Here is a 22,088-nt window from a genome sequence, read left to right on the forward strand (position 1 = left end):
TAATATTATGTCAACTATACTTCAATAAAAAAAAATAAACAGGATGAAAAGACAAAAGAGAATGGAGGTTTTCTGAAGCAGTTTGGATTTGTGAGTCCACAGGTCCAAAATACTAACATCCTGAGTTAAGATCCTGAGTTCAGCAGACTACTTATGATAAGGAAATCACAAGGTTCCACTTTTAGGCTATGGGAAAAGGAAACAGGCAAAATATTCAGAAAGGCAACAGTGCACCTGAGTAAAAGCAGAACATATAGAGAATATATGCATAAACTCTACACACTGCAAAAAAGTGAATGATTTAACAAATGGTATCAGATAAACCATCACCCAATAATTATTTTCCCTTCTCTTGTAGGAATTGAGAAGTTCAAAGGACAATACTTTCATAGTCGAGATTATAAGAATTCAGAGAGTTTCACTGGAAAGAGAGTCATTATAATTGGCATTGGAAATTCTGGAGGTGATCTGGCTGTGGAAATTAGCCACACAGCCAAGCAGGTTTGAATTAGTAAATTATTTACTTTGCTTCACCAAGGAAGCTGCAGGTGGACCCAGCAGAATGTATGGATACCTGCACACAGCCCATCAGTGCCAATGGCAAATGCAGGGCTTGGTTTCACTGCCTCAGTTGGCAACATTTTGACTGATGATGTGATGGAGACAAGGTTACAAGTTAGATTCCCATCATTCACTTGGCCTCACACTAAGGAATTTGGTCATGACCACAAACTGTGCTCATAATCTCACTCAGCTGTCTCTTCAGAGTGTGCCTCTGGCTCTGAAGAAGACCAGGTGATTGCTGGGAGAGCTTGTTAGAATGCAGCATTCAGAGTGTGGATCACCTGTTGGCCAGTAGAAGTGATAATGCTCTTATCTGAAGGAAAGTGTACTCAGTCATTGAAAGCTTTTCACTAATAGGATGTTGGAGGAATTTTCCTCTTCACTCTTCATCACTCCCCGAATGGAAAAAAGAAGTCTAATCCTTCTAGAGACAACATGGGTATCAGTATGAAAAGCATCCACATTGTAGCACATGCAAGCAGCTCTCCCCAGCCTTTGCATACCATTAGGTAACACAGAATAACATTCACACTAAAGCAATTTCTATGTCCTTGAGGTTTTTTGGTTTGTTTGTTCTGTTTTTTGTATCATAGCTTTTGAACTGTGAAAAAAGTATCTTAATTATAAATTCCTAGAAAAAGACATCATTGATATATTTTGTTATTCACGTCTTTATTGCATCGTAACTTTGTTGGCAATAAGTAAATGCCTGGTTGTTCTTCAGTAACTTTAATTAAGCTGTGCTTCTCCACAAATTGTTTTAAAATTATTTTTATTTTTTTTTAGGGTTGGCATTTATTTTTATTTATTTTTTAACATCTTTATTGGAGTATAATTGCTTTACAGTGGTGTGTTAGTTTCTGCTGTATAACAAAGTGAATCAGCTATACATATACATATATACCCATAACTCCTCCCTCTTGTGTCTCCCTCCCTCCCACCCTCCCTATCCCACCCCAAATAGAAGTTTAATGCCACAACTTTGTGAAATGAACTTTACCCACAAACTCCATTCAATAACACTTCTTCTCAGGTCTATCCCCATCTATCACCACAAAACTAATTTTATATATTACTCCATGAATTAATTCAACAAGCATTTATTAGGAAATAGGTATATAAACAATAAAGGGTAAAAATGTGTGTGGGTGCTATGATAAAAGCATGTACAAGGTATGTGGTGGGGACCGAAGGCATGAGCTTTCTTTAATACCATTGGCTTGTTAAATGGTCAGTTATAGAAGAGCTGGGCCTTACAAGAACTGAGGAATTGTAAATTGCCAAAGAACAAGGCAGGAAGAGTGGGTGGAGGTAAGGTGGTTGTGTCTGAGAAAGCTTTGTGACCTATGTATTATTGCCACTATTTTATACATAGAGAACTTTTTAAATGAAGCTCTGAGCATTTACATTACTCATAACCTATATTTAAAAAGTTATACACACTGCACACAAAACCATTTGATTTCTAAGACTACACACAGGCTCTTTCAACGGTGACACGTAAAAGTGCTTATTTATGATAGCAGTTAAGGTCACCATGGGTGAGAATATATGTATGAAGTACATGATTATCCCTCTGTAGACAGGTCACCTTTTAACATGAGGGCTCAGACAAGAGACCATAAAACAATGTACTTATATAGCTTACAACCCTGGAAAATATCTCCAGCGAGTTTTATAATATAGAGAAAGTGATGCTTTTGCCAGGTAGTTGAATACCAAACTTTTACTACGTGGACTTTAGCCAGCAGATAACACAGAAAGACAGACCAGTTCCCTGTTGTGCTACTTGCAATCTTCAGTTTTTCCCTTAAATAAATGATGAAACGTTACTTAAGCACAGGCTTCTGCGTCAGTTAGACTTAGGTTGGAAATTCAGCTCTATCATTTAGTAGCTATATGATCTCAGGCAAGTTATTCATCCTCTCCATGCTTCTCATCCATAAAATGGACATAACAATACTTACTACAAGAGGTTGTTGTATTGATCAAATAAAAATATAGATAAAGGACCTAGTACAGTGACTGACAGGTTACAATTCTCAATAAAAGGAAGTGATGCTGATGATAGGCTGGGGACTAAAGGATGTATATGCTCTACCTCCCACCTTGGAGAAAACACATTTGGAAAGATAAAAAATAAGAATATATAATATTAAATATCAATATAAATGGTACATTTTTTCTAATACTGCAAACAATGTCAAAGGCAAAAAAAAGACAGAAGATTTCAGATCAAATGATGTCCAGCTGCTTTCAGCTTTACTGTTCCATGATTTTAAATGAGTTGGACAGGTGACAAGTGCTAGAGAAGTTCAGAAGATGGAGAGAAAATGATCAGCCAGAACGGTCAGTGGTATCTTCATGGAGGAGGGAGACTTGATCTGGATCTTAAAAATGAATAGGCTTTGGAGAATGAAGGGGATAGGGGGCATTTCAGGGAAGCATAATGACATTAAACAGAAATGCACTGGTAGTTCAGAGCAAGACATAGTCTTGGTCAGTGACTACACCAATTTAATTGTAAGCTTAGTGTTTGAGAAGAAAATGGCAGGAAATTTAAAAATATATATATTGCCAGGGAATAAAAAGCCAGACTAATGAGTTTGAAGTTCATCTTGAAGAAACTGGGTTCCCATTCCTTCGGAGAAATAAGTCAGAGAATGGCAAAAACAAACATTTTTTCCCCATGCCTCAGGTTTTCCTCAGCACCAGAAGAGGGGCTTGGATCTTCAATCGTGTCGGAGACTATGGATATCCTGTTGATGTGTTATTCTCTTCTCGATTTAAATATTTTATGAAGAAGATTTGTGGTCAAACATTAGCAAATACATTTTTGGAAAAAAAGATGAACCAAAGGTTTGATCATGAAATGTTTGGCCTGAAGCCTAAACACAGGTATGTTCTCAGGCTGGGAGGTGGGCAGTAACAGCCAAGGCAAAGAATAAGGACTGTTCACATAGTCTAATAGTAGGGTTACCTCTATGTTTACATTAAGCAAGTCCACAGAATCTGAGATTAGATTTCTACCTTTCCCCCACAGAAGTCCGAGATCTACTGGTCTGTAATTTTCAGGCTATAATTCTCCTTGGCATTAACCATTTTATCATTCCCCGAGGTACCAGTTCTTTTTACATGATGCCCAATAGCAACAACAAAATGGTAGTAGCGGGCAATGCATCATTCATTCATTCATCCAACAAACAACTGAGCATCTGTTATGAGCCAAGCATTATACTGGCGTGAGAATACTGAGACTAAAGACCTAATAATAATAGTAATACTAATAATAACGCTGTACCTTTTTGAGGACTTAATATAAGACAAGCACGGTTTTAAATGAATTACACGCATTATCTCATTTAATCCTCACAACAGCCCTATAGGTTGGTACTATTTTGATCTCCATTTTGCAGATATAAAAACTGACACTTAGAGAACCTAATTTGCCCAAGATCACACAAGTAATAAATGACAGACTTGAGAAGTGGATATTTCCTTTAATACTCTAACAAGAAGATAGACAATAGAATATGATAAAGAAATGCATGGAGTACTATGAGAGTATGAAAGATAGGAGTTCTCACACAGCCTAGAAGGTAGACTGTGACAGCATTTCTAGAAGCTGATTTTAAACGCTGTTTTCCCCTCCAGCTTTTAATTTTTTTAACGTTTAGATTTACTTGCTATAAAATAGTAAGTACAATGAGCACCCATATACCCTTCACTTAGATTCACCTATTATTAACGGTTTACTATATTTGCTTTTTCCCTCTCCCTCTCTCTGGAGATAGATAGATACATACATATATAGCTTCCATATATACATACATATATTCATAATTTTTTTCTGAAACATTTGAGAGTAAGCTGCAGTCAATACAACACTTTACCCTACATTCTTTAGCATATATTGCCTAAGAAAAAGGGCATTCTTCTACATAAACATAATTATCACATTTAGTAAATTTAACATTGATAAAATACCATTATCTAATATAATGCATATTCAAATTTTCCAAATTGTTTCAATAATATTTGTAGCTTATTTATTTATTTGTTTGGCCACACTGCATTTCTTAAAGTTTGCAGTCCTAACACTGGAACGCCAGGGAATTTCCTGTAGCTTTTATGGTTTTAAATCCAGGGTCCTGTCAGGTATTACACCATTGTACTTAGTTGTCATACCTCTTTAATCTCTCTTAATCTGAAATAAATCTCCATTTTCTTGACATGGGTTTTTTTTTTTTAAGAATTCAAGCCATTTGTTTTGCAGAAAGTCTCTAAATTTGGACTTTCATACCTGTTCTTCCTTTATTATATTTAGGTTAAACAATTTTGGTGTGAATATCCATAGGTTATGTTGTGCCTTCTTGGAGGATCACATCAGGAGCCATATGATAGCAGTTTATTGCATATTAATGATGTAAAATTTGACAACTTGGATTAGGTGGTCTACCAGGTTTCTCTTTTGTAAAGATTTTTTTCCTTTGAAACTAACCAGTGGGATGATACTTTGAGACAGTGTTCCCCAAACTTTCAGCCATTTATTTCACCCAATTATAGAAACTGTAGCATCCCTAACTTTGGTGATCACAAAATAAATTGAGGCTTTATAGAATAATAAGATATAGTCAAACAAACAGGGTAAGGAAGTAGCATTCTAATTATAAATACAAGGTCTTGGAATAGCAAAAAAAACATTATGCTCTGAGACCTGAACATAGTTTGGTTTGGCTGGACTACAGGCAAAGATGGAAGAGTGACTGAGTACATCTCCTGGTTCACTGGGCAGATATATGAAAATATCTGTATGCTCTGCTAAATAAAAAGTTTAGAATGAAGACAGCCCACAGCCACTGAAAGATTTTAAGCAGGTGAGTGACACAATAATAAATACATTTTGGAACAATCACTCCAAAAATGATGTAGAAGATAGATTGAAAGGGGATGGAGCAGGAAGCCCTAGAGACAGCTGTAATGGCCCAGGTGAAACAGCATAAGTAAAACTATTCTGGGGGTGTTAAGAGGAGAAAGCGTGGCCTTGGTGACCAGATGTAAGACTCACAGTTTTGTGGCTTGGGCAACAATGTGGATGGTGGTACTGTTAGTGAACAGGAGTAAGTCTGGAGAGAAAGATGAAATGATGAGGTTGGAATGAGAACAGAATCTGTACCTAAAGGTTTGCGTCAAAGAATTACTAAATGCAGCAAACCAGTAATACTGTTTAAACATATCTTGTTCCAACAAGAGGCCAGCTCTGTCTGAACATCGTGGGCTGAGGATTCTCAGAGCTGTTAACACAGGATCCAAGGATTCGCACTGCTTTTAGAAAGGTCCAAGATTCTGCACCTTATCCTATGTTATTTCGAGGAAACACTACTTACCATGCCTAGAGTATCTCAAGGGAGTTCATAAAAAAGCATTTGATATAAATCCTAAAATCCTAGGCTGTGTGACCTTGGGCAAGCCACTTAACTTCTTCAGGCCTCAGTTTCCTCGTCTATAAGACCTGGATAATGACAACTGTCCTGCCTCCTTCGGTGAGTTTGCGTGAGACTCAAATACGTTAATGTATGTAAAAACAGTTTATAACTGTAAGTCACTATACACATGCAATTTATTATACCTTTTGGAAAATGATGGTCCAAGCCTGGCTCTTGGGCCTTTGAAGAGGAAAAGAGACTCAACAGAATGCTGATAGTCCAGTTCTGCAGATTTCTTGACATATGGGTAGAAGCTACTAGACTGTGGACTTATCATATCACTGAGAGCTTTATTAGGCCTTGAGAAACCATGCATGTACTCTTCAAATAAAACAATCCTTCCCTCACTTCTCCAACAGCTTCTCTTTCAATGCCATCCAGGGTCCAACTTGTACTCTGAGATCCTTACCTTTGTCAAGCTGGTATACATTAGACCTTTCCCAAATTTCATGAATAAAGGGAGACTATTGGCATATTGATTAACCACCTCAATCAAAACAGAATTTTACTTACATGGTAATGATCTTTCCCTCTCATGATCTCTCTCGATTTCTCCTTCTTTATCATCATTCACAGAGCTCTGAGTCAGCATCCAACGCTAAATGACTTTCTGCCAAATTGTATAATTTCTGGCTTGGTGAAGGTGAAATCAAACGTGAAGGAATTCACAGAGACAGCGGCCATATTTGAGGATGGCTCCAGGGAAGATGACATTGATGCTGTTATCTTTGCTACAGGCTATAGCTTTGCCTTTCCTTTTCTTGAAGATTCTGTCAAAGTAGTCAAAAACAAGATATCTCTGTATAAAAAGGTCTTCCCTCCTAACCTAGAAAAGCCAACTCTTGCAATCATAGGCTTGATCCAGCCCTTGGGTGCCATTATGCCCATTTCAGAGCTCCAAGGACGCTGGGTCACTCAAGTATTTAAAGGTAAGTGACCATACAAGATGACTACCGAATTACTTAGTGGTTTGTTTAATTATGTTTATGTTCTTGCTTATAAATAGCTGAGACAGCATGTATGATTGTAACAGTGCCTGGTACAAAATTAGTGCTCAAAAATTAATTTTTGAGGGAATATAAAGTAGTAACTTATAACCATGGACATATAGCAGAATCTACTAGGAAGTTTTCCAAAAATAGGCATGCTTTGCCTGGTGGTGTTTATTTAATAAGTCTCAAGTGGTGCTTACATAAAATTGTTGAGAAAATGTTCCCCAGGTGATTCACACATGCACTCCAGATTAAAATCCACTCATCTAGATTTCAGACAACTGATACATATTTGTGAAGCAAAAGAATTTAATCTTCTTTCATTATACTTAGAGAAAGTCACATATAGAAGTGCTGTGATTTCATTTTAGACAAAAATTAAGAGCTGGTTAAAGACTAGTCCAGAATGAAGAAGATTCAGCCACTCAAAGTCTTACTTTCCCCCCTTTATGTTCCCTCTTTCAGAAAGTTTTGGCTAGGAAAACGTGAGAAAAAACTTTGGGGTTTGGGATAGCAGGCTCAATATGAATCAGCAGAATGATGTGGCTTCCAAAAGACTTAACTATATCTGGCATCATTAAAAAACTATAATGTCCTGGAATTTACAACTGTTCTTCCCTGAACTGGTGAGACCACACCCACAGACATTTTAAAAGTGAAACTGGAGTACATTGAAAGGAGAGAGACAAGAATGCTTGAGGGATTTGAAAATGTGCCATTTGAAGTACAACCAAAGGAGCTGGAGAGGTTTGGCCTGGAGAGGATAAGATTTAGGGGAGATATGAAAGTTCCCTTCAGATACCTGAATAGATGCCCCATGGCAGAAGGTTTTATATATTTGCTTAGTATCACTTCAAAGGGTTGAACTAGAAACAAGGAGTGAAACTTTGAGGGTTTGTACAATATCAGCTTAACATTAAAAACAAACTTTGGCCAGGCCAATAGGAAGTAGATTCAAGCCTCAGAATAGGGAGAGATCAGATGACTTTTAAGGTTCCTTCTAACAAAGAAGTTCTTTGATTCTATGGTTACTATAATAAAATTTGCTACCATTACTAATGTTTAATTAAAACTGTTCAAAGTTCTTGTTGAGGGACTTCCCTGGTGGTCTAGTGGCTAAGACTCTGCATCCCCAATGCAGGGGGCCTGGGTTTGATCTCTGGTCAGGGAACTAGATCCCACGTGCCTCAACTAAAGATCATGCATGCCACAAAGAGGATCTTGCGTGCCACAACTAAGACCCGGCGCAGCCAAATAAATAAATAAATATTCTTAAAAAACGTTCTTATTGAAATTACAGATTCTTCTTCCCTAGTGAAGGTCCTCATGGTAGCAGAGAAAAAGGCAATGATGTTAGAGTTGATAGATAAAAAACTTTTCCAAATTTCCCCAAAGTTCTTTCATTTCTTTCTTTTTTTTCTTTTTTAATTTTTTGGCTGTGCCGTGTGGCATGTGGGAATCATAGCTCCCCAACCAGGGATCGAACCCATCCCCCCTGCAGTGGAAGCATGGAATCTTAAGCACTGGACTGCCAGGGAACTCCCAAAGTTCGCTTCTTAATTCCTTTTAATTCTATCCAGTAGATCATGTACTCCTTGAGCACTGGACCAGCAATCCAATGCAAGTAACCAGTTAAGTTGGCTTAATTCCAGTCATATAAAGTGGATCTTTTTTTTTTTTTTTTTTTTTTTGCGGTACGCGCTGTGGCCTCTCCCGTTGCGGAGCACAGGCTCCAGACGCGCAGGCCCAGCGGCCGAGGCTCACGGGCCCAGCCGCTCCGCGGCACGAACCCACATCCCCCGCATCGGCAGGCGGACTCCCAACCACTGCGCCACCAGGGAAGCCCGCTAAAGTGGATATTTTAATTGGATCAATAAAGTAAGAGGAAAAGGTTGCTTTAAAATAGGCCACAGCATCTTAGTAAACTGAACAAAAACGAGACTCTTTTCCAGGACCAAGTGAACCATTGAGAGGATTAGGGCAAATGAGTATTTGGAAGATTCTGCATTGTGACTGTGGGATTAGGGGATCTTAGGGGAAGTGCACAAAAAGCTCAGTTTCCTCTGCTAGCAAATCTTAGTTAGTGCTAATCCCTCTAGCTTTCTTCTTAACACTTGGAAGGAAGGAATCATCAGAGAATCCCTATAACTTTATCAAGTTTCCAAAAGGAACCCTGAGTTTTTTGTTCTACTGTCTGCCTACCAAATCCTTGCCTTTCTCAGCCCAGAATTCTACCTTCACTGTGCCAATTTTAAGACCATTCTTTCACACCTGCCCAACTCTGCCTGTCCTCTTCCCTGGCCTGTCCTTTCCTCAACAAGCCCCATTTCCCTACTTCCTTTGTTCTCTAGAATTACTATTCTCTTGTCAAGAAAATATTCCACCCTTTCCTAGAACACTGAACCCACTTGCTTGCCTTGACAGAAATCTAGTATTCTTTTGTCTCATTTGTAGCCCTCTCAAGAGCCCTTGCAAGTGTTCCACTTTCATTTAGTAACTTTCTTCCCTTGAAAACCGTATGAAATGATACCAATTCTCTGGATCACAAGGAAGCATTATGTCATAGCATGGCATTCAAGTTCCTCCACAAATTGGATACAGGCTGCTTTTCAGGCCCATCTTTTGCAGGTCTTTACCATCCATCCTACAATTTTCTAGATGCACTGAATGACTTACCCACTATGCAGCAAACACAGCAGGTACTCTTATACCCTGTGCCTTTGCTTCTGTTGTTCTCTCTGCCTGGTATGCCTCCCTTTAACTCGTTATTTGTGTGGAAAAAGCCTGTTTATTTCCTCCCTCTCTGTAGTATATTGAAAGCTCTTTAAATAAAAGAATCATGTTTATTTGCCTTTGTCTTCCAAGTCTAGACCAGTGCCTAGCACATGGGAGGTAGCTAATACATCTCTATTCAATGACTGCAAGTTTAGTTTTGGAGGTTTTCTAAACTCTACAGTAGAAAGTTCTTATCAGAGGATCTCAGCTTATGAACTATCTTCTCAATTTCCAGTCATGGTAAAAGGCTGGACTGGACTGAAAGAGCATAATGGCAGCCACACCTCCTTCCTCTTGTAACATTACCTTTACATTAAACATGCAGGGACTAGTCAGGACTACATAAATACAATCTGACTTAGGCCTGAGAGCCGACTGAAAGACTTAATTCCACAGAGTTACAATTCAGGCTCACCCCGTTTGAACCTTGTCTTGGAACACTTAGGAAATCTCTGAACTTCAGTTCCACACTGTTCTTCAACAACATTCGTCAGCTAACATTTACTGGCCTCTTAGTGTATGCCAGACCCTCTGCTAGGTGCTGGAGATGCAAATATGACCAAACAGAAAATTCCTATCTTTACGGAACTCAGAGTCAAGCAAGGGAGACAAGTAAACAGACATTTAATGTGTTCATTCATTCAGCAGGTATTTACTATATCCTAAACAAAGGTCCAATAACAATGTAGACGAGCTGGCTATGGGAACAGGAAGGAATAAGTACCCAATTCTCCCTACAACTGCAAATACACTGTAAAAAAGTAAGAGTTTACTAAAAGGACAATGCCATCTTGAACATAACAGAGAACAATTAGTAATATTTATGCAAAGTTAGAGAAAATGACAAAATAAACCAAGTCCTGAGAACTACAAGGAGTTCAGAATTCTGGAGAATAAAGTATTACAGGAATTAAAGAAAATGAAGCTGGAGATATTTATAGAGGCAAAACCAAGAAAATTCCTTAGGTGCCATGCAAGAAGTTTACATTCAGTGTAGGCAATAGAGAACAATTGAAGGATTAACTGGGAGAGGGGGAGTCAAATCAGATTTGCAATTCAGAAGATGTATTAGAGGGAAATGAAATGGGAAATAGGCCAGTTGCGAGCCTGTGACAAATGTCCAAGAAAGACATAATGAAGGCTTTAAACTAAGGTAAAGGAATACGAGAAATATTTGAATGAAATTTCATTGGTGAATTTGAAAGGATTTGGGTGGAATGTAGGTTGGAGATGAAAGAGAGAAAAGAATCTGCTCAGGGGCTATGGCCATTGATGTAAACTGGTAATATAAGAGGAGGTGCAAGATAGGAAGGAGGGAAATACATATGGTAAAAATGACATGTGCCTGAACGAGGAAACAGTGCAAGAACACTATCAATGAATTAAGAACTGCACCACCGGATACAGTACACATCTTTATATACTGCTATCTATCTACCTATCTAACTTATAGTGATTTTTTGTTTGGTTGTGTTTTTGGTTTTTGTTTTTTTTGGGATGAATTGGCTGAATCACAGGCAAGAAATGACCTCCTCCTCCATGTTTCTACTTAAGTAAAAATTACGGTGGTTCTATGAGAAATAATTTGGAAATCAACTCTCAAACTGTGCTTCATGAGCATCTTAAGACCTGTGATTAACTTCAAATGAAGCATTTCAGTGATTCCTCATTGACTTACGAACATACATAATAATTCCCAACGCTAAAATGAAAAGAACACATGGCAAAACACAGAAGGCTATTTCTTGAGTGTTGAATTTGGGTCTCATGTTTTAAGAGAGACACACCAGGATAGTTACTAGAGTGTGCCCAGAGAAAGGCAACCAGTGGGGCAGAGAACGTGAAAGCTGTTATATAGGGAACTGTTAAGGCTTTAAGGCTGATAATGAAAAGACTTAAAGAAGTTATGACAGTTGTTCTCAAATGGTTCAAACGCTGTCATTTGTTAATATTAGACTCCTTGGCCCCAGAAGGCAGAGCTAAGTCCACTGGTGCCAGTTGCATGGAGCCAGGTTCTGGGGTCAATGAAAAGAATAATGTTCCAGCAAGTAGAGCAGCCAAACAATTAAATCATCTCCTCAGGTGATGAGATCCCCAACACCAGAGATATTTAAGGAGGAATGAGATAACCACTTGAGAGTACTTGTAGAGAGGATTGTATCAGGTAAGATATATTCCCATTCTAAAATTACACGTTCCAGAATTTTGTGGAGTAACACTTTAGAGTTGGGTGTGGCTAAAGTTTTCTACATGGCATAGTGATTGTAAATCCGGGCATAAAGCTAATCATTTAAATTGAGAGTTGTCTATGTCAACTTAAATACTATTCTACCTTTGTCTAGCCATGTCCTTGGTGTTAAATTCCTGCTACTGGAACTGTTTGTGCATTAGTGCTTAAATTTACTTGTTAAGATTGGGTATTATGAGTTGCCTTTGACCTTCCCCCTCACTCTTGCCAAATAAAAAATTTAGAAAGTAAGGCTTATCTTCCATGGAACTTTAGGCATAAAATAGGACTGAGAGTTTACTTTTACTTCTTTCACCCTGTGGTATAAAGCCTCTTTGTTATTAAGAGTACAAGTACAGGTGTGTTTCCAATCCTCCCCCCCCTTTTACTTTGTACCTCATTTTCCGTACACATTTAAGGCTATTTATCATTTCCTTATGTCCAGATTTCATTTCCCAATTGAAAGACTATGTTAGGGAGGAGGCAGCTTTTGGTTGGAAAGCAGATTAGGAGAAATATCTTCCAAAGACAGAGCAGAAAAGAGTAAACTACTGAGGTTAATATTATTATATTCTGGTGGTGGTAGGGTAAGGTGATCAAGTGAAGGTGTAACCTCCTTGGTACAGACAACTAGCCTGTATTCCTTTGAATTTTTCATAGCATGGTAATTGTTAATAGGGTTAGTGTTCATACTGAGGTAATTTTACACTTAAAATTTTGATTTTTCTCTTTAGGGATAAAGACATTACCCTTACAAAATGAAATGATAAGAGAAATAGCTAAGGTTCAAGAGGATATGGCCAAAAGGTAAGAGTTCTCCCAGGAAGATAGGTGGTTAATTTTTCCCACTTAGTTCTTTTTCTTCTCTTTTGGCTGCATTGGGTCTTTGTTCCTGTGCATGGGCTTTCTCTAGTTCTGGAGAGCAGGGGGCTACTCTTCTTTGCGGTGCATGGACTTCTCATTGTGGTGGCTTCTCTTGTTGCGGAGCACGGGCTCTAGGCACGCGGGCTTCAGTAGTTGCAGCATGTGGGTCCTAGAGCGTGTGGGCTTCAGTAGTTGTGGTGCACGGGCTCTAGGGTGCGCGGGGTTTAGTAGTTGTGGTACACGGGCTCAGTAGTTGTGGCACACAGGCTTAGTTGCTCCACAGCATGTGGGATCTTTCTGGACCAGGGATCGAACCCATGACCCCTGCATTGGCAGGCGGATTCTTAACCACTGCACGACCAGGAAAGTCCCCCCACTTACTTCTTAATAAGAGCAATGTTGTACTGTATTTATTGTCCTCGTGTTTGTTTAAGAATTTAGATTATATTTTGAAGGAAAAGGAAATCATAGTTTGTGACAATAGAATAGAGAATTACCACCAAGCGGTTTGAATATGGATGGGAAAGGAGAGAAAAGCTTAAGAAAATTCTATGTTTAGGGCCTAAAAGAAAAGTCAAGTAGGAAAAAGCACATGGAGAGAAAACCTGGTACATTATTTTAGCAAGGATTACATGAAGATATTAGAGCTGCCAGAGGAAGGAAGGGCAGCGATGAATTAATGAGAGGTAGATATGGTTAAATTACAAATCTGTAGGTAGATTTACAAATCTGCAGAGGCCACTTTGCTGGCTGTCATGTGACAGCATACTTAGGTCACAGTGGCTCTTAGTATGAGTAATCTATAAGATCTGGGAAGGTGGTACCACCAGCCCGTATTTTAGTGCTTGGGTGGACACATTTAGCAGTCTGAATTTCAGAACTTGAGCTTATTCACTGCTGACTTTTATTTGAACAAAGTTGATGTTAATAAAGCTCCTAGATTTTTGTGGAGAAGTCAGAGGCACAATCATCCCATGCCCAGAGACGTGGTTTTCTTCAACTGATTATACCAGCATAACCCTCCCTTCTGCAAGGAGGAGAAAGACAGTTTTTACTTAACCCTGATGCCCTTTCTAGGTGCTCTCCTATCTTCCTCCTTCCTTTCACTGCCAAACTTCTACAATATATATTCTACATTATATATATTGACTTGTAATACTTCCCTCTTTGTTCTCAGCTTATCTATTTCTTCCACATCCTTCAACGACTTATCATAGTTCGATTTTAACTACCCTATTCTACATTTGTATTTAGCAGTCTAAAACCACATGATTTACCAGAAGTCTTATATTCTTGTCTGTTTCATGTGAAGTCTTACATTCTTCTGTGTTTCATGTGTATCTATCTTATCTAGTTCAGTAGATTATAAGGCCCTTAAGAATAGAGACATGTCTTTTCTTTCTTCTCTATTTTCTACAGCTCCTAGCTCAATATTGAGCCAAGAGCAGATAGAAAGCATTGATTAATTGATGGAGTGACTGAATTGTTAATAGGCATGGCTTTTGTCTTCTCTGATTCAGGTATGTGGACAGCCAACGCCATACCATTCAGGGAGACTATATAGATACCATGGATGAGCTTGCTGATCTGGTGGGCGTCAGGCCCAATCTGCTGTCCCTGGCCTTCACTGACCCCAAATTGGCATTACAGTTATTTTGGGGACCCTGTACTCCAATCCAGTATCGGCTACAGGGCCCTGGAAAGTGGAATGGAGCTCGAAAAGCTATCCTCACCACAGAAGATCGTATCAGGAAGCCGCTAATGACAAGAGTAATTGAAAGCAACAATTCCACAACTTCAACAATAACAATGGCCAGGTTTATGCTGGCTGTGGCTTTCTTTGCTATAATGATTACCTATTTTTAGCTGTTCCATTGTCACTGTCCCAGTTTTCTTTGAAAGCTGGATCTGGAGATGCTTTCAGAACCTGACAAGATTGAACAACTCTCAGTTTCACATTGCTCAGAGAGCTACTTTTATTTCTCTTTCCAAAGCATTAATCCTTTTTCCTCTTTTCCCTATAGTGAAATCCCACCTTTTCATTTGTACTGACTTACCTCCCTTACTCTTATGACCCATCACTTTTTCCTTTCAGTCATTCCTGGACTGTGAGCTCAGGTACTCTGTTAGTCATCTTTGTTTTGTCCTTAGCAGAGTTCCTGAAATGTGGTAGGTGCTTTCTTTTCTTTTTTTTTTACATCTTTATTGGAGTATAAAGGCTTTCCAATATTGTGTTCGTTTCTCCTGTACAACAAAGTGAGTCAGCTATATGTATACATATATCCCCATATCCCCTCCCTCTTGAGCCTCCCTCCCACCCTCCCTATCCCATCCCTCTAGGTCATCACAAAGCTCTGAGCTGACCTCCCTATGCTATGCAGCAGCTTCCCACTAGCCATCCATTTTACATTTGGTAGTGTATATACATCAATGCTACTCTCTCACTTCATGCCAGCTTCCCCTTCCCCACTGTGTCCTCAAGTCAGTTCTCTATGTCTGCATCTTTATTCCTGCTCTGCCACTAGGTTCATCAGTACTGCTTCTTTAAATCCCATATATATGCGTTAGCATATGGTATTTGTTTTCCTCTTTCTAACTTACTTCACGCTGTATGACAGATTCTAGGTCCATGCACCTCAGCACAAATAACTCAATTTCGTTCCTTGTTATGGCTGAGTAATATTCCATTGTATATATGTGCCACATCTTCTTTATCCATTCATCTGTTGATGGACACTTAGGTTGGTTCCATGTCCTGGCTATTGTAAACAGTGCTAAAATGAACATTGTGCTACGTGACTCTATTTGAATTACAGTTTTCTCAGGGTATATGCCCAGTAGTGGGATTGCTGGGTCATATGGTAGTTCTATTTTTAGTTTTTAAAGGAACCTCCATACTGTTCTCCATAGTGGCTGTACCAATTCACATTCCCACCAACAGTGCAAGAGTGTTCCCTTTTATCCACACCCTCTCCAGCATTTATTGTTTGTAGATTTTCTGATGATGCCCATTCTAATAGGTGTGAGGTAATACCTCATTGTAGTTTTGATTTGCATGTCTCTAATAATTAGTGATGTTGAGCATCTCTTCATGTGCCTCTTGGCCATCTGTATGTCTTCTTTGGAGAAATATTTAGGTCTTCTCCCCATTTTGGGATTGGGTTGTTTGTTTTTGTGTTACTGAGCTGCATAAGCTGATTGTATATTTTGGAGATTAATCCTTTGTCAGTTGTTGTTTGCAAATATTTTCTCCCATTCTGAGGTTGTCTTTTCGTCTTGTTTACGGTTTCCTTCGCTGTGCAAAAGCTTTTACATTCCATTACGTCTCAGTTGTTTATTCCTGTTTTTAATTCCCTTATTCCAGGAGGTGGGTCAAAAAGGATCTTGCTGTGATTTATGTCATAGAGTGCTCTGCCTATGTTTTCCTCTAAGAGTTTTATAGTGTCTGGCCTTACATTTAGGTCTTTAATCCATTGAGGTTATTTTTGTGTCTGTAGTTAGTGTGTGTTCTAATTTCATTCTTTCACATGTAGCTGTCCGGTTTTCCCAGCATCACTTATTGAAGAGGCTGTCTTTTCTCCACTGTATATTCTTGCCTCCTTTGTCAAAGATAAGGTGACCCTATGTGCATGGGTTTATCTCTGGGCTTTCTATCCTGTTCCATTGATCTATATTTCTGTTTTTGTGCCAGTATCATACTGTCTTGATTACTGTAGCCTTGGAGTATAGTCTGCAGTCAGGGAAACTGATTCCTCCAGCACCATTTTTTGTTCTCAAGATTGCTTTGGCTATTTGGGGTCTTTTGTGTTTCCATACAAATTGTAAGATTTCTTGTTCCAGTTCTGTGAAAAATGCCACTGGTAATTTGATAGGGATTGCATTGAATCTGTAGATTGCTTTGGGTAATATAGTCATTTTCACAGTATTGATTCTTCCAATCCAGGACCAAGGTATACCTGCCCAACTGTTTATGTTATCTTTGATTTCTTTCATCAGTGTTTTATAGTTTTCTGAGTACAGGTCTTTTGCCTCTTTAGGTAGGTTTACTCCTAGGTATTTTTTATTGTTATTGTTGTGATGGTAAATGGGATTGTTTCCTTAATTTCTCTTTCTGATCTTTCGTTGTTACTGTATAGGAATGCAAGAGATTTCTGCGCATTAATTTTGTATCCTGCAACCTTACCAAATTCACTGACTAGTTCTGGTAGTTTTCTGGTGGCATCTTTAGGATTTTCTATGTATAGTACCATATCATTGGGAAAGTCAGTTTTAGGTCTTTTCCAAGTTGTATCACTTTTATTTCTTTTTCTTCTCTGATTGCTGCACCTAAGACTTCCAATACTGTGTTGATTAATAGTGGCAAGAGTGGACAGCCTTCTCTTGTTCCTGATCTTAGAGGAAATGTTTTCAGTTTTTCACCATTGAGAATGATGTTGGCAGTGGGTTTGTCATATATGGCTTTTATTATGTTGAGGTAGGTTTCCTCTATGCCCACTTTCTGTAATTTTTATCATAAATGGGTGTTGAATTCTGCCAAAAGCTTTTTCTGCATCTATTGAGATGATCATACGATTTTTATTCTTTAATTTGTTAATATGGTGTATCACATTGATTGTTTTATGTATATTGAAGAATCCTTGCATCCCTGGGATAAATCCCATTTGATCATGGTGTATTATTCTTTTAGGGTGTTGTTGGATTCTGTTTGCTAGTATTTTCTTGAGGATTTTTGTGTCTATGTTCTTCAGTGATACTGGTCTATAATTTTCTTTTTTTGTAATATCTTTGTTTGGTTTTGGTAACAGGGTGATGGTGGCCCTCGCAGAACAAGTTTGGGAGTGTTCCTCCCTCCACAACTTTTTGGAAGAGTTTGAGAAAGATAGGTGTTAACTCTTCTCTAAATGTTTGATAGAATTTGCCTGTGAAGCCATCTGGTCCTAGACTTTTGTATGTTGGAAGATTTTAAATTACAGTTTCAATTTCATTACCTGTGATTGGTCTGTTTATATTTCCTAATTCTTCCTGGTTCAATCTTGTAAAGTTGTACTTTTCTAGGAGTTTGTCCATTTCTTCCAGGTTGCCCATTTTATTGGTATAGAGTTGCTTGTAGTAGTCTATTATAATCTTTTGAATTTCTGCAGTGTCACTTGTAATCTCTTCTTTTCATTTCTAATTTTATTGATTTCAGTCCTCTCCCTTCTTTTCTTGGTGAGTCTGGCTAAAGGTTTATCAATTCTGTTTATCTTCTCAAGGAACCAGCTTTTAGTTTTATTGATCTTTGCCATTTGTTTCTATTTCATTTATTTCTTCTCTGATTATGATTTCTTTCCTTCTACTACCTTTGGGCTTTCTTTGTCCTTTTTCTAGTTGCTTTAGGTGTAAGGTTATATTGTTTATTTGAGATTTTTCTTGTTTCTTGAGGTGAGCTTGAATTGCCATGAACTTCCCTCTTACAGCTGCTTTAGCTGCATCCCATAGGTTTTGGATCATTGTGTTTTTGTTGTCATTTGTTCCTAGGTATTTTTTGATTTCTTCTTTGATTTCTTCAGTGATCTCTTGGTTATTTAGCAGTGCACTGTCTAGCCTCCATGTGTTTGTGTCTTTTACTGTTTTTTTTCCTGTAATTGATTTCTAATCTCATAGCGTTGTGGTTGGAAAAGATGCTTGATACGATTTCAGTTTTCTTAAATTTTCCAAGGCTTGATTTGTGACCCAGGATGTGATCTATTCTGGAGAGTGTTCCATATGCACTTCAGAAGAAAGTGTGTTTTCCCACTTTCAGGTGGAATGTCCTAAATATCAATTAGGTCTATCTGGTCTATTGTGTCTTTTAAAGCTTGTGTTTCCTTATTTATTTACTCTCTGGATGATCTGTCTATTGGTGTAAGTGGGGTGTTAAAGTCCCCCACTACCATTGTGTTACTGTTGATTTCTCCTTTTATGGCTGTTAGCATTTGCCTTATGTATTGAGGTGTTCCTATGTTGGGTGCATAAATATTTATAGTTGTTCCGTTTTCTTCTTGGATTGATCCCTTGATCATTATGTAGTGTCCCTTCTTATCTCTTGTAACAGTCTTTATTTTAAAGACTATTTCATCTGATATGAGTATTGCTAATCCAGCTTTCTTGTGATTTCCACTGGTGTGGAATATCTTCTTCCATCCCCTCACTTGCACTCTATGTGTCCCTAGGTCTGAAGTGGGTTTCTTGTAGACAGCATATATAAGGGTCTTGTTTTTGTATCCATTCAGCCAGTCTGTGTCTTTTGGTTGGAGCATTTAATCCATTTACATTCAAGGTTATTATCAATATGGATGTTCCTATTACCATTTTCTTAATTGATTTGGATATGTTTTTGTGGGTCTTTTTCTTCTCTAGTGTTTCCCGCTTAGAGAAGTTCCTTTAGCATTTTGTTGTAAAGCTGGTTTGGTGGTGCTGAATTCCCTTAGCTTTTGTCTGTGAAGTTTTTGATTTCTCCGTCAAATCTGAATGAGATCCTTTCCAGGTAATCTTGGTTGTTGGTGTTCCCCTTTCATCACTCTAAATATGTCCTGCCACTCCCCTGTGGCTTGCAGAGTTTCTGCTGAAAGATCAACTGTTAACCTTATGGGGATTCCCTTGTATGTTATTTGTTGCTTTTCCCTTGCTGCTTTTAAATTTTTTATTTTTATTTAATTTTTGATAGTTTGATTAATGTGTGTTTCAGCATGTTTCTCTTTGGGTTTATCCTGTATGGGACTCTCTGCGCTTCCTGGACTTGATTGACTATTTCCTTTCCCATGTTAAGGACGTTTTCAACTATGATCTCTTCAAATATTTTCTCAGACCCTTTCTTTTTCTCTTCTTCTATAATTTGAATGTTTGAATATAATTTGAATGTTGGTGCGTTTAATGCTGTCCCAGAGGTCTCTGAGACTGTCCTCAATTCTTTTCATTCTTTTTTCTGTATTCTGCTCCCTGGCAGTTATTTCCACTATTTTATCTTCCAGCTCACTTATCCATTCTTCTGCCTCAGTTATTCAGCTACTGATTCCTTCTAGAGGATTTTTAGTTTCAGTTACTGTGTTGTTCATCACTGTTTGTTTGCTGTTTAGTTCTTCTAGATACTTGTTAAATGTTTCTTGTATTTTCTCCATTCTGTTTCCAAGATTCTGGATCATCTTTACTATCATTACTCTGAATTCTTTTTCAGGTAGGTTGCCTATTTCATCACTTATTTGGTCTTGTCAGTTTTCACCTTGCTCCTTCATCTGTAACACATTTTTTTGTCATTTTTTTTTTTTAATTTGATGGGTAGGGCTGTATTCCTGTGTTACTGGTTGTTTGGCCTGAGGCATCCAGCACTGGAGCTTGCAGGCAGGTGGATAGAGCCAGGTCTTGGTGCCGAGATGAGGACTCCCGGGAGGCCTCACTCCAATTAATATTCTCTAGGGTCTGAGGTTCTCTCTTAGTCCAGTGGTTTGGACTCAGAACTCCCACCACAGGAGGTCAGGCCTGACTTCCAGCCTGGGAACCAAGATCCCGCAAGACAGGTGGCGCAGCAAAAAAAAAAAAAAGAAAAAAAAAAGGAGCAGTAAAAAGAACAAAGAATAAAAAACAAAATAAAATTAGAAAGATAAAAAATATATTAGGAAAAAATATATAATTGAAACTGCAACAAGATAAAACAAAACCACAACAGATAAAAGAAAGGGAAAAAAAGGGGGAGAACAAGCCAAAAGGAGCAGAACAATGACAAAGTATAAAGAATAAAATTAAACTAAAAGATTAGAAAAAATAAAAATATACATGAATCAACAAGAATGAATCAAGGTAAAACAGAACCTCAATCTAAAAGAGGAAAAAGAGAAAAGAAAAGAAAAAAGCCTTGGCTATGGGGCACAGAGTTTCAGCGTGGGTGGAAATTAGGCAGTGGTGGGCTTTAGCGTGGGTGCAGGAACCTAGGCAGGAGATGGGTGACTTTTGGGAGTGGGGCATGGCCTAGGCTCAGGACCCATGCAGCCGGAAAAGGCCTTGGGGGCGGGGCCTAGGCAGGCTCCGTTCAAACGTGGGGCAGGGGCTCTGCTTAGGGTCTGCGCAGAAGGGGAGAGGCAGCACATCCAAAGGGGGGCCTCTGGAGTGTGGAGTTCCGGAGTTTGGAGGTAAGGGTGAGGGTGTGTGGGTGGAGTTTAGGCCCAGTGTGGCTGTAGGGGCTCTCAGAGGGGGTCTCCGAGTGTAGAGGTAGAGCCCTGGGTGGGGTGTAGGGGCTGGGCTTGGGCTCTGCATGGCAGGAAGGAAGCTCCAAAGTAAGAGGATTAGGCCTAGGAGCCCAACAGGCTCCCTGGTGCCTAAGTGGAAAGGGAAAGCGCTGGCCACATTCCCTTCCATTCCTCTGCGCCACCCTCTAGGGTGTCCCCGCAACTGCCGTCCCCCCTAACTGTGGGTCGGTCCCACTGGGTGTAGGAACTCGTCGCATCCCCCAGCCACCCCTCAGGGATGCCGGTCCTGTATGTCAGCCTTTACTTTTGCTCCCCCTTACCTCCCTCCCACTCCCTCAGGACCCGCGTGGCTGGAGGGGGCCTCGGTGGGCAGAGGATCAGGCCTGGGATCTCAGCAGGCTCCCAGGGGCCCAAGAGGGCAGGGAAAACCTGGGCATGCTCCCTTTTGATCCTCTGCCCTCCCAATGGTACCCCAATTTCCCCCTTCGTGCATGGGATCCCTTCCCTTCCCACAGCCGCCCCTCAGGGGCACCAGTCCTGTCCCACCTCCACTTCTCCTCCTCCCTCACTCCCCCCAACAAGCCCCACATCCTATCCTGTCACTGGGGGTTCCTCCCATTCCCCTTAGTTGTCTGTGGTCCCCCACCAGTGTATGGTGGGTGCCCTAGTTATGCGGAGACGCAAATTCCGCGTCCTCCTAGTCCATCATCTTGACTCCGCCCTTGTGGTAGGTGCTTAATAAATGTTTGCTGTCATTTATCAAATAATATGGTGGGAAGAATGAGCCAATATCTACATAAGAAATGGGAGATTCCATGTAATTGTGCTTCTGACAGGATTTGGTTTTCTACTAGACTTTTAATCTTTTATTTGTTTTTAATATTGTAACTAAATGTATTTTTCCTCAGAGATAAGAGAAATAATGGTCTTATAACAGTTGTATATACCTAAGATAAGATATATAGATACTTAAACACTTTGT

General features: G+C 39.2%; 1 protein-coding gene across 8 annotated transcripts in view; it reads left to right on the forward strand.

Annotated features, from left to right (window-relative positions):
* The window catches only part of LOC114898406 (dimethylaniline monooxygenase [N-oxide-forming] 5), a 30,151-nt gene extending 14,933 nt beyond the window's left edge, over positions 1–15,218 (forward strand). For 2 of the 8 annotated variants that reach the window (XM_029227842.1, XM_029227843.1), the window contains exons 5-9: positions 359–501; positions 3,263–3,462; positions 6,627–6,979; positions 12,779–12,851; positions 14,429–15,218. In XM_029227842.1, coding sequence (XP_029083675.1) covers positions 359–501; positions 3,263–3,462; positions 6,627–6,979; positions 12,779–12,851; positions 14,429–14,774 — 1,115 coding nt within the window. In that variant the 3' untranslated portion in view covers positions 14,775–15,218. The other 6 variants (XR_003794355.1, XR_003794356.1, XR_003794359.1 and 3 more) reach the window with 6 other exon arrangements.
* Positions 15,219–22,088: the final 6,870 nt, after the last annotated feature.

Source organism: Monodon monoceros, unplaced genomic scaffold, assembly GCF_005190385.1.
Source record: "Monodon monoceros isolate NGI ecotype Baffin Bay Population unplaced genomic scaffold, NGI_Narwhal_1 Super_Scaffold_18, whole genome shotgun sequence".
NCBI lineage: Eukaryota > Metazoa > Chordata > Mammalia > Artiodactyla > Monodontidae > Monodon > Monodon monoceros.